This window comes from Mustela nigripes, chromosome 9 (assembly GCF_022355385.1).
Source record: "Mustela nigripes isolate SB6536 chromosome 9, MUSNIG.SB6536, whole genome shotgun sequence".
Classification (NCBI taxonomy): domain Eukaryota; kingdom Metazoa; phylum Chordata; class Mammalia; order Carnivora; family Mustelidae; genus Mustela; species Mustela nigripes.
The window spans coordinates 29,944,508-29,958,350 of record NC_081565.1 but is presented as its reverse complement, the minus strand read 5'-3'; the positions used below and the strand labels follow the sequence as shown (position 1 = coordinate 29,958,350).

Sequence of the window (13,843 nt, the reverse complement as noted above, 5' to 3'; positions counted from 1 at the left end):
TTGTTTTCAACACTCCTTTTTTGAGATCCCACACCATATGGTAATAAGCAAAAAAAAAAAAAAAATTACAAAATTCCTCTGTTGGGTACTAGGCAGGAATAGGTTTGTCCCCTTGGGCAAAACTATGTCCTTTATCCCAGGTGAAGCAAATTCCTCATGAGCCCCAAAATTCTCATGTTCTAGGAACTCTGCAGTCAAGCCTCCTAAATTAGTGTTTCTCTCCCAGAGGCCATCACTCCCCATACTTTACTTCCCTCTGGAAGGGGATGTTTGGCAATGTCTGTAAACCTTTTTGTTGTCAATCATTTGGGAAGGGGGTTGCTACTGTTGACATCTCATGGCTCGAAGCCACGATGTAACTAAACATATTGACTAAACAATGCTCAGGACAGCCCTGCACAACAAAGAATTATCTGACCTGCAATATCAATATTGACAGGGTTCACAAACACTGTCCTAAATAATTGTGTCCCCGGAGTGAAGAATTCTTGGCTTCCTCAGAAAGGCACCATTTTTGGTGTCCTTATTGTTGTTCCCTATGTGAACTTCATTAATTCACATTATCCTCACTTTGATGGGAGCCATGACATTTTTCAGCAAAATTAGCCCAAAATGATCTCCAAAAGAGAAAACTCTCGCTTCCCTAAAATAATGGACTTGAGGCTACTGAGAATGACCACAGGCTATGTCTTTGGTCCCTGGCCACTGGCAATTTTAGATTCTCATCATAGCTGGGCAGAAAGGCCCACTGAGTCATGGTGCCTATTTCTCAAGGACATTTTTTGTCCTTTGTAGCTTCCTTGCCTGGTCAGCTGGAGCCAATTTTGCAAACCTTAAAAGTCAAGTTTATCCCCATCTGACTGTTACCATGTTCCATCACCATCCACTTTCAGAATCACTAAAACAGATACTCTGTAATCAGTAATTATTTTTGTATTTGTCCTGGGTTGATTAGGAATTGTAACACTTCTCATAAATAAGAGGAAATTACGTGGAAAAACCAGTGAAAACATATGAGAAGGCATTGATCCCTTCATTGGACAACTCTGATTTATGATATACTTAGCTGCCTAGAAATAGGAGCCCTGTCTGAATGTATTACCAGGACACAGTGTTGTCTGTCAATATTCCCCTTTTCCCCTATGTTCCTATCTAATATGGAAATGGGCCATCTTGTATTTCTTGTTCTTGAGGTACTCTGCTGGCAACAGTTTGTCATAATACAGAGTTACAAATACATACATTTTGGTAGCTCATCCTGGTTTTCATACATTTGACCCAGTCTTTGTTTTTAGTTTCTCAACTGTTAGGCTGATTCATATCTTTGGAAACTTTGCTCCTGCTGCTCCCTTTAGCTTAAATGCTTCTCTTATCCTCCTACGTTTATTTTAATCAACTTGAACAGCCATCTCTTCTAGGAAATCTTTCCTTAACTTTGTCTCAACTAGGGCTGGATTATTACTCCTTTGGACTCTAAGCAAGTTTCCTCTGGAGACCCCTTTCTCTATTTAAAAAAATTTTTTAATTTATATTTTACAATTAGATGGTATAAACTGAATTTAATAATATATATTAATTTTTTTTTCTGGCTACAAGCCCATTTGCTGGTTTTAGAAGAAATTAAAATCTTTGCAAAAGCCCCTCAAAGTATTGTGGATCCTAGGTGCCATGACTATTGTGCCTAATGTATAAAAATTAATGTACATTATAACTAATGTATAAGAGACCCCTGATCCCATGAGTTAGAATTGATTATTCATTTGTGCTGCCATTATCTCTCTTATTTCCCTTTTTTTTTTTTTTTTTTTTTTTTTGAGAAGGACAGTGCGAGCTTGCGTGTATGAGTAGGGGAGAAGCCATGTGACACTCCTTCAAAAGATTCTGATGACTTCTGCTTGAGGGAGCATGGAATAAGATGTACTTTTCATTGTTCCTCACTAAAAACAACTGGAAATCTTAGATGTTATATAAAACAGACATAAGGGGGCGCCTGGGTGGTTCAGTTGGTTAAGTGACTGCCTTTGGCTCAGGTCATGATCCTGGAGTCCCAGATTGGGATGGAGTCCCACATCGGACTCCCTGCTCAGCAGAGAGTCTGCTTCTTCCTCTGACCCTCTCCCCTCTCATGCTTTCTCTCTCTCAAGTAAATAAATAAAATCTTTTTAAATAAATTAATAAATAAATAGAAATTTAAAAATAAAACAGACATAAGGAAATAGAGAGGTAGAAGGGAAAGGTAGACTGTCTAGGGATCTCAGCATGCAAGAAACAACACAATAGTGAGTTCCCAGGATTTTCATTTTGCTTCCTCTCTGACTGGATGTTGGAGACTCTGGCAACTGTGAGAACACCAGTTCTCGCAGATAAAATAGTCCCAAGCAAAGCTCTAGCCAAGGGGTCAAGAAAACAGCAGCCTAGGAAGCCAGAAACTTTCAGAAAAATCCCCTTGACTCCAGCTGAATACCACAGAAAAAAATTATTCTCATCCCTACTGCTGGGCTGGTGAAGGCCAAGGGCAGCTCTTGGACTTCTACCTTAGGAGTCTGGGGGAGCCTCTTTATAGCCTGCTATTAGAGTCATGTCAGAGAAGGCCAAGGGGGAGCCAGAAATTTATTTCATGCTGGACAGTAATGAGTAGTCTCCCTACTTCCCAGTATCAGGGAAGAACATGTGGGGAGCCTGGACTTTCATCCCTACCAGGCGGTACTGAGATAGTCCTACTTCCCCCTCATGGGGGTGGTATCAGAGAGGGCTAGTGGAAAGTCAGCAATCACAAGGCCACCTTCCCACAGTGTCCACAGAGGCCACATGGGGAGCTCTAAAGAAAGAGGTACCTTGCCCCTTCCCAGCCAGGATATCAGTGGAGCCCTCCTTGAGGCCCTGAATTCCATTTCTGTCTAGCAGAGGGGCCCCTCCTCAACCAGACGTCACAGAAGACCAAGTAAAGGACCTGGGCTTCCTCCTTCACATGATAGTAACAAGGGGATATTCCCCATACCTCCTGGAGGAATAGCAGAGGAAGTATGATAAAAACACAAGATCTAAACAAGATCTTAAGGCTTCTAATGTAACAATCCAAGGTTTCAATCCAAAATCACTCTTCATACCAAGAACAGGGAAGATTTAAAATTAAATAAGACCAACAAACACCAATACCCAGATGACGTAGGTGCTAGAATTAACTGACAAGAATTTTTAAGCAGTCATCATAAAAATTCTTCAATAAACAATTATAAATATGCCAAAGCAAATGAAAAAATAATCTCAGCAAAAAAAAAGATAATGTAAAGAAAAAGCAAATGAAAATTTTAGAGTTAAAAAATACAACTGAAATTAAAAACTCAGTAGGTGGACATAACTCAATGCCATAAGGAAGACTGACAGAGGAAAGAATTCATGAACTTGAAGATAGTATAGTAGAAAATACCTAATATGAAAAACAGAGAAAATAGACTGAGGAGGGGAAATCAGTCTCAGAGACATGATGGACTAAAACAAAAGATATAATATTCATGTCACTGGAATCCCAGGAAATAAGAGAGCATGTTGAAAAGTATTCCAGGAATGAGAGTTAAAAATTTTCCCAAACTTGGAAAAAAACATAAACCTAAAGATTCAAGTAGTAAGAAATCTCCAAGCAGAATAAACCAAAGACTCTATGACTGTATGCCAAGACGCATTAGTAGTCCAAAGACAAAATACATATCTGATAAGAGATTTGTATTCAGAATATAAAAGAACCCTTGTACCTTGAAAGTAATAAGATAAAAAAGCCAATCAAAAAACCTGAAGGATTTGAATAGATGCTTCACAAAAGAAGATATAAGAATAACTAATAAGCATATGAAAAGATGCTCAATATCATTTGTTATTATGAAATGAAAACCACAATGAGATATCATCTCATAACCACTAGAGTGACTATAATAAAAGAGATGGGCAATAAAAATGTTAGGATGTGGAGAAATGGGAGTTCTCCTACGGTGCTGTATCAATGTAAAATGACACAACCACTTTGGAAAACACTTTTGCAGTTCACTTTAACATAATTTAGTGTATGACCCAGCAATTATACTCTTGATATCTAACCGTGAGAAATGAAAACATAGAGCTATGTAAGACTCACACACAGATGTTTTTAGCATCATGACCCACAACATTGGACACTACCTAATATTGGATTCAGCAAAAATCAGAAACAATCTACATTTCCACCAATTGGGTGAAGATGCTAGAGATATACAATGGAATACTATTAAGCAATAAAGAGGAAAAAATTACTGATACGTGTACTATGCCATGAATCAACCTCAAAAGCATTGTGCTAAGTCAAGGAATTCAGGTCAAGAAACTATATATTGTATAATTCTATTTATTTGAATCCAGAAAAGGCAAACCTATAGAGACAGAAAGTAAATTAGTGGTTGACTTGCTGGAGGAGTATGTAGGGAGCTGATGGTGAGGAAAAGGATTCTTTTTGGGGTGAGAAAAAGTGCTAAAATTGTTTTATTGTGACAACTGCACAGCTTGGTAAATTAACTAAAATAACATTGAATTGTATACTTGAGATGGGTGAATTATATTTAAAGTATGCCTCAATATAGTTAATGATCATATCTGTATATATAAAATCTCTGTATGCATGTAATAAGCTAGGTTGTGTTTTGGGCCAGAAGAGTGAAGATAGAGGAGGATTTTGTCTGATACCTCAAAGCTTGTCTTGTATTCTCCATTTCATTGCTACTTTTTATTAATCATCTGGAGAAACCATCTAAAATACTAGGTGTCTGATGCTTTTTCTTGTTCTGGTGCCCATGCTTACTTTGAGGAGATTAAAAGTTAATTTTCTTTTCCAGTATATGGCACCGTATTTAGTTGATGCAAACAGAAGGACTCTAAGTCATAAACGCTGATAAGTAAATTTTCAGGTATTTGGGTTAAGTGAGGATAAAACGTAAAGGAATGGTTGCCAGATCAACTCAATGTGTACCTCACATATGGATTTTTTCTAATTATAAAAAAATTAATTCTTCCTAAATCCCAAAATAAAATGGAGATATAGATTTATTTTAGTAATTATTATAGTATATATTATAGTATATACTTATATATAAATATATACTTACATACTTATAGTATATACTTAAGTATATACTTAATAATATATTATTATAGTATAGTATTATTTTATAACTGATAATATCCAATTTTAATTGAAAAAATTAAGTTGCCTAAAACTTAAATAATACAAATACTGTGATTTGTGTGGAGTTAATACTTTAATCAAGTGAGAAAGTTGTATCTGAAAAAGAGAAGGAAATGTGAAGTTTCGTTCTAGAAAAGGTAAGGAGGACTTAAAGCTAAAATTAAGTTAAAAACATCAGTTCATGACTTTAGAGGAAAGAGCAGTTGGCCATTTACACGGACTGGCAGTCCCTGTGTCGCTGTTCACACCACAGCCGGTAACAACTACGAGGAAGGATGACATGGGAACAGAACAGACAAAAGATGATAACTATCAAGATCAATACTGGAGAACCAGTAAGTGCTACCTTAGAGAGAGAATAAAATGTGCACTGGAAAATTCTTTTCATCTGGCCTTGGAAGTTTTATAAAAGTCTGAAACCTCTACTTGCTTGTTCAGTTCATTTTTATTCTTCTTTAAAAAAAAATCTAATGCAAGAATATTTTTGGTTCAAAGTCAGACAGATATTCTAACAAATACTTAAAATAACCCTCTGTTGCCTAGCTACTCCATTCTTGTAAAATGAGAGATTTTATTATGGTGTCAGTGTTTTGTGGTTGGGACACACGCGCACACACACACACACACACACACACACAGCTGAGGAAACTCAGCGAGAGGGATCAGTGATGTATTAATCCAAAATAGTTAATAGCTGTATAGTCAAGGGAGCAAGGGCAAGAGTAGAGTAGGCAGAGAAAGAAGCCAGGATTAGTGCCTCAATACTAAATGTCAACTCCAAAGGCAGAGGCAAGGGCAGAAACAAACAAAATAGGCAAATTAAAGAATCAGGCACAGACCAAGGAGATCCATGCAGGATGGACAACAGACGTGTTGTAGCAAAAACTGCCTTTTGTGGCATGAGGGCTGGGGTAGAGCACCACGCAGTTCCAAACAATTAGAATTCTGTCCATAGAGTAGACATAGCTTTGTGCATAGGCAGCTTCCTACCTGTTCTTTAGACTCTAAGACTGTTCATGGCTAGTATTTATATTTCTTTTCCCTAGAATGATGACTACTCTGTCTAGACTGTATTATAGATCACTATTTGCATTGTTTATCCACAGCTTGTTTATCTGGAGGGCAGCTAATATTTTTATGTAAAGACCCAAGGGACTGTTAAACACGTGGTTCTTACACCATGTTACCTATTTCTTTTGCAGCCTGGAGACAGTTGCAGAGGGTGCCATCTTGCTACATGGTGTAAGAAATGGCTGTAGGAAACAACACTCAACGAAGTTATTCCATCATCCCATGTTTTATATTTGTCGAGGTATGTGTATTTCTTGCCTTTATGGACAAACTGGAATAATAGTAGTTTTGAGGCTGAGAACTTGGGTTATGTTGTTATTTGACAAATTTTGATAGCACAAATATTGGTAAAGAATAAATTATGCAAAGTGTTCCTTGAATTGGAAGCCATGAACAAGAAGGTTTATCTGTGGGGTACAAAATAATTTTGTTTTATTATATCCTTTTTATTTTCAGTGGTGACTTGAAAGTATTAATTATGATCAGTTTTTAAAATAAATATCATATTTCAGGAATCAACAAGCCAGTTGGTTTACAGATGATGTTAGTTGGACTTTTGCCTTGCAGCCCAAATAAAGAAAAGGAAATCTTAGAATTGACTATTTCCACTGGGCATTTTTCTTTAGTGGATTATTGAGAGCTTATGTAATGTGCAGTTTCTTTCGGTCATGAATGATTTTGTTGAGTTGCTCCAAGTTTGTACCAACAAGCAGTTCTCCAGCATCTTCTTGGTTAAACTCATTACACCCCTTTCCCACTGTACTTCCCTTTCTATAGAGTTTGCTATAGAGGAGACAAAACATGGAAATTTTAGGAAGTCTGGAATTATCTGATGCAAAAGCAGAAAAAGCTAGTTACTCCAGGTTGTCTCAAAATAAGATATCCAAGACCAGCTGTAACATATTCTTATGGGATCTTTTTGGCTGAGTGTGGGAGGAATGTGCATGTTGATGCACTTAATTACCTATGTGAAAATAATCAACACTTGAGGTAAACCACTAATTATATTAGCAAAATGGTACCTTTAGTACCTATGTGTTTAAACATTTCCTATGAATCAGTGCAACAATATTTTTATTTTCTACCTCTTGAAGTAACCTTAGCTATTTTTACAGTCTGTTGGGTAACTGAACATTCTGATTTTAGGCCAAATACATGTTTTGCTGATCCTTGAGTTTCACTTTACAGAAATCGCTTGGTAGTTTAGATGAACAAATAGTACTTGATTTATTTTCTGGTGATATTTGTGGACCTCTTCGTATTGGAGAATTAGGTGGAAATAGGACATTAACTTGGGACAGAGATGTTAATGTAAGTCAGGATACTTAAAGACTCAAACTATGTTACATCTGAAAGGGTAAACAAAGAACTCCTTTCTCAACAGAAACGCATATTTTTTCATACTCTAACTTGACCCTTTAACTTGTTACACCTAAAACTCTAACTCCTTTATTCTTGCTTCTAAGGCCAAGAAAAACTCCATTCGGACAATAACTATACCTTATGTATATTGTGGGCTCATATTGTTCATATTGAAAGTTTAATGAGGGAAAAGGTGTCTCATGCAGTTTATGGGGAAAAGAGAAGAAGGCTGTGGCACCATATCTGTCTTGCAATGTTAAAATCTTTTTTCTTTTGTTGTAAGAAAAATAAATTTATAAAGTAAGCTGGGGGACATTAGAGAATAGGTCATCTGTCATTATCTTTATCCTCCTGGTAGCAATTTTATTTTAAATTTTCCTAGAAACCAAACAAGAACCAAACCTCAAAGTAAGAGGTTTAATTTATTGCTGGAAAGTGTATCTCTGAAAATTTTCAGCCCCCTAACGAATGAACGATGAGCTGACTGGTAGAGCAAGCAGGAAGAGACATAAATCTGTCTTTCTCTGCCTTAACCTGGCACAAACATAAATACAAATCAAAAAATCTGGGAAAGGAAAGATAGTTTATTCTTTTTCTTGTTGCATTGTCATTCTTATTCTGCATGGAAGCTTAAGGTACATCAGATGTGTAATTTATGATTCAACACTTAACAACACCTGGTACTCATCACAGGTGCACTCCCTAATATTGCACTGTCTGTTAACTATATGGAATTGAAATAAAAACATTAAAAAAAAAGAGTGACTTCTCTCTGATACAGGCAGGAGAAGGAAAAAGAGGAAGTAAAGCAAAGTAGATCTTAAGAGGGGAGGAGGTACATTTCAAAGTGGCTTTCATGATTTTGCTGTATTTCTTCTGTTAAACACTGTTGTATGGACCCCAATATTCGTTGCAGCATTATTTACAATAGCCACAATATGGTAAAAACCCAAGTGTCCACCCAAGGATGAAGGGATAGGGAAACTGTGGAGTGGACACACAATGCAATATTATTCAGCCATTGGAATGAAATCTTGCAATATATGACATTATGGATGGAACTTAAGGGCATTAGCTGAGGGAAATAAGTCTGAGAAGACAAATACTGTATGATCTCTCTTATATGTGGAATTAAAGGAAAAAAATCCACCAAGTTCATAGAAAGAACAGATTAGTGGTTGGTGGGGTGGGGAAAAATAGGTGAAGGGGGTCAAAAGGTGAAAAAAGAAAAAAATTGGGTGGGAAGGGGCAGAGGGAAAAGGAAAGAAAGAATCCTAAGTAGATTCCACACCCAGTGGGGAGCCTGAGGCCAAGCTTGAATTTAGAAACCTATTATGACCTAAACTGAAATTAAGAGTTGGACATTTAACTGACTGAACCACCCAGGCACCTCCAATTTTTTTTAATTTTAATTTTTATTATTTATTTGACAGACAGAGATCACAAGTAGGCATAGAGACCGGCAGAGAGAGAAGGGGAATCAGGCTCCCCACTGAGCAGAAAGCCTGATCCTAGGATCCTGGGATTATGACCTGAGCCTAAGACAGAGGTTTAACACACTGAGCCACCCAGGTGCCCCCCCAATTTTGTTTTAATTAAGAAAACATTTTTTAAATATTTCTTCTGAGATTGGGCAACAAAACTTTGAGTAAGATCCAGTTGGGGGTGTAGGGAAGAAACAAAAAAAAAACCCTACTCTTTACTGATATTAAGACAAGTATTGTTACAGGAATATCGAAAAACTTGGTCAAGAATAACTTGGTTAAAATATCAATTTGATCAATGAATGTCTTTTCACTATTGCTTCTTAATTATAAAATAATTCAAACAGAGAAAATATAACAGACACTCCTGCACCCACCATCAAAACCAAATCTTAAAATTTTGCCATAAATGCTTCAAGCATTTTTTTCAGGGAAAATAAAATATTACAAATATGACAGAAATCCTCCCGTCCTGGACCTAGAAGGAAAGGTATCTGTGAAGTTGGAGACTTTATTGTCCTGCATGATTCTCATCCATATTTTCGTATTTTTCCTATATGTCCACATATTCATAATTAATATCTTAGGGAGGTTTTACATAAATGATATCATATTGAACTTTCCTTTCACAACTTGCCTTTTCATTCAGCATTAGGTTTCTTAAATTTGCCCAGATCAGCAATCCATTCCTTTTAAATTTGCATTTTATCTCATTGTGTAAATACACCTAGTGAGGGACAGCTTGCTTCATTCTTTTTTGTTTTCTTAATACCTATTTTACTCTTGCAACTTTCTTTTGTGGAAAAGGTCCTTTTTTCCAGTCTCCAGATCCTTGCAACAGCTTCCCTTGGCCTGACACTTAGCAGTGGAATTGCTGGGGTATGATTACATTTTCCAGTTGTTCGCTTCAGTTTAAGAACAATATTAGTATTTTTATATCTGTTTCCTTGAGGAAACTTTGTTAAACTCTTTGTTTTAGGATGTGTATATTCATTTTTGTTCAGATAGTTATATCACCTGCAATTAGTAGCAGATTTGTTTCTTCTTTTCTGATTATGACTTTTTCTTATCTTTTTGCTTTGGGTAAGACATCCAATGTAATGTTGGATGGAGGCAGATGTAAAAGACATCCACGCCTCATTACTGACTTGAAAGAGACTACATCAGGTGTTCCAGCATTAAACTATAAATATGGACTTTCATTCCTTTTTCTTTTTTTTTTTTCCTGTTCCCTGCCTTCTAGAGTAGATTACTTCATTTGTTTTAATCCCTCCTTCATGTTGTAAATTACAGATTCTATTTTTTGTTTGTTTGTTTCAAGTTTTCATTTTAATTCCTATTAGTTAACATACAGCGTAATATTAATTTCAGGAGGAGAATGCCGTGATTCCTGACTTACTTACAAAGCCCAGTGCTCAACGCAAATGCCCTTCTTAATTCCTGTCACCCATTTAACCCATCCCAAGTCCACCTTTCCTCCAGCAACCCTCAGTTTGTTCTTTATAGTTAAGAGTCTCTCTTATGGTTTGCCTGTTATTGTTAGTTTTTTCCCTATGTTCATCTGTTTTGTTTCTTAATTGCACATGTAAGTAAAATCATATGGTATTCATCTTTCTCCCACTCACTTCTATTCTTTTAAAACTTCCTCTCCTTTTAAATATATAAACATAACAAACAATAAGATTAACCAATAGCTCTTGGCTTTTCTTTTTTTTAAGATTTTTTTTTTTTTTTAATTTGACAGAGGGAGAGAGAGATCACAGGCAGGCAGAGCAGCAGGCAGAGAGAAAGAGGGAGAAGCAGGTTCCCTGCTGAGCAGAGAGCCCAATGCGGGGCTTGATCCCAGGACCCTGAGATCATGACCTGAGCCGAAGGCAGAGGTTTAACCCACTGAGCCACCCAGGTGCCCTGCTCTTGGCTTTTCTTAAACAGTGATGATGTTAAGCCAATTTGAGATCTTGGGTGTCATTCTTGATTTTTATATCTTCCTTATATTTTTGCGCTAATGTTTCAGTCGTGGTTCCTTTGAATTTACCCACATACTCATTTTCTTTGCTCACCATTCCTCCCTTTATTCCTCTCCTTCCCTTTGGGTTTAATTTCCTCCTGGAGTCTAGTGAATTGCAAGCATTTGTAATAGTTATCTGAGACTGTCTTTATATTGTAATTAACCCTGCCTTCCTCCACCCTTACCTCCTCATCTCCCCTGTTCTCTCAATATATTCTGGATCCCCTCTCCTGTCTTCCTGCTTCCTTTTCCTCCCCTGTTCTTTCTGTCATTTCAGCGCCATTTCTCCCCCTTGAGGATCAACAAAAGAGGATTTCCCTCAGGGGAAAACACACTCAAATGGGTGACTGAAGTGTAATTTTTTCCCTAAAAATAAGGACATGTGCTAAGATCCCTCAAGCTCCCCTCAATCAGTACCAGTGTATTTTTTTTTTCAAAATATGGAGGTATTGGGGGACTGAGATATTCCTCTTGACAAATCCTTCCAGATACCAGTGGATTCTTCTCAAGACAGTTACATTGCATTCTCTGTAAAATCATGAATAACTCAAACAGTCAAATCTCTTTCAAATATATTCATGCTAACAGCAAAACTCTAAATGGAGCTTAGCTTCCTCGACAGACAATATTAAGTACCAGGAGTTTGGACATAATGAATGCAGTTGTTGCTTGATATGTACAGATGTGACAGTTTTATCATTTTGATGGTTGCTTGTACTTGAGACTTTTATTGCCTGTTTTTGACAACTCATTTTTCTCAGCTGGAACCTACCAGGTGATTGTTATAAATGCCAGCCTGCAGATAAATAATCTCATGAAGTTTTGCAAGAACTTGCTGGCTCTGAGCGTCTTTCTTCTCTGGGGCCAAAAGTGAAGGCATTGCTCATTATCATTTTGGGACGATGAGCGCTGTTTCCAAGCCTCTCTTATTTTGTGTGCCTGGGACTTAACAGTGAGTCTTCTTAGCCTTGCTCTCTGCTATTTGCTTACAGGAGATTAAGATTTAGGAGATCTGACCCCCTTGTTCCTGAGACTCAGATTGCAAAAAAGATTTTTGTATTTAAGTCACACCTGGGAATTGCCAAGGAGAAAGTACCAAAAACCATATCCTTAGGCATAGGTAGGGTACAAAGAGAAAATAAGTTGTTATCAAAGGCAGTGGGTTCAAATATCAGCTCTTCCATTTACTGCTGCTGTAGACTCGGATAGCTTCTTTGGACCTCAGCTGCTTCATCTGTGAAATGAAAACAAAATAACAAACAAACAAACAAAAAAACTTCCTCTTGGGCATTTATTTGAGAAATAAATGAGGTAATGCACCTGAAAGTATTTGCCAAGTAGGAAGTGTTTAATAAGTAGTAGCATAAAAATAATCAAAAGTAATAGCTCCTACCCAATATAAAAGACATACAAAACCAACAAAGATGAAAGATAAAACTAACCGTACACACACACACACAGAGACACCAAAACCCTCAGTCTTAGAGAGTTTAATCCCCAGATATGCAACATTACTGGCCTTAAGGGGATGATGTTTTTAGAATATATATTAAGATGTTATTAGATAAGGTTTCAAACAAAGCAATGAAAAATCTGTTGGTCTTTTAAATTGCAATGACAAATATAAGTTATAAAGTACTTTCCTGTGTCTTTTCTTATGTAACCCCCACTTTGACTAGCGTTTGCCACATGGAGCAAAAGGACAATGCCAACATTTAGGTATCTATTATTTTTCACAGTATCAAAATGCCAGTGTTGATTTTAAAAAGAAGACTCGGCTGCTGTCACCCTTCATCTTTGTCCTCAGATGCTCTTCCCACTGAGTGAGGTTCCTCGGTTCTTCAGCACTGAGTTTCTTCAAGTTGGATGTTTGGGGATCAAGGGCCCCATTAAAATAAACCACCATCTGGGGAAGAGAAGTTAGGACTAAGAAACTAGATCTGGTCCCGAAGGACAAAAGATCAAGAGAGGAGAACCGATGGGTGGGGGAGGGTGGGGAATGAGATGGTTGGACTCCAAGGGATGGACTAGGAGCTGGGCCTGGGACTCTTCAAGTCCTCTCTTTCTGAAATCATTCCCACCACACCCTCCTGCTCTTTTCCTTACTGGTTCTACTCTGTTACTCACCTGCCCTTGCAAAGTTAATAAAATACCCAACCTTACCCTGGGGGAAAATACAAATCTCTAATATGTGTAAGAAAAGATGTGCAGTGTCGCTGGTGATCTAAAAATGGTAATGCTACTAAGTATAAAATGCCATGGAAGGATTTTGAACAGGGCAGGGACACGGTCAGAATGAGAACCACTTTGCTCATATCCGCATTCTCTCTTTTTTTTTTTTTTTTTTGAAGATTTTATTTTATTCATTTGACAGAGAGAGATCACAAGTAGGCAGAGAGGCAGAGAGAGAGAGGAGGAAGCAGGCTCCCCGCTGAGCAGAGAGCCCGATGCGGGACTCGATCCCAGGACCCTGAGACCATGACCCGAGCCAAAGGCAGCGGCTTAACCCACTGAGCCACCCAGGCGCCCCTCGTATCCACATTCTAATGAAATACATAACTCTCTGCATAGATCTCAGAATCTAAGTGACCCAGATTTCATTTTTTTAAATCTGAAAATACTGGTATGACACCATTAAATACACCATATTTGACATTTGCGGAACTAGAGTACTATCAAGGCTATCAGTACCAATAGAATAATATCAACCCT

The 13,843-nt window shown here is 37.4% G+C and overlaps 1 protein-coding gene across 1 annotated transcript in view; it reads left to right on the top strand.

The window, feature by feature from the left end:
* The window catches only part of PLPPR1 (phospholipid phosphatase related 1), a 265,315-nt gene that overhangs the window by 148,170 nt on the left and 103,302 nt on the right, over positions 1 to 13,843 (top strand). Inside the window, exon 2 of the mRNA XM_059412248.1 lies at positions 6,409 to 6,518. Within this exon, the coding sequence (XP_059268231.1) occupies positions 6,456 to 6,518 (63 nt within the window). The 5' untranslated portion in view covers positions 6,409 to 6,455. The remainder of the gene's footprint in view (positions 1 to 6,408; positions 6,519 to 13,843) is intronic.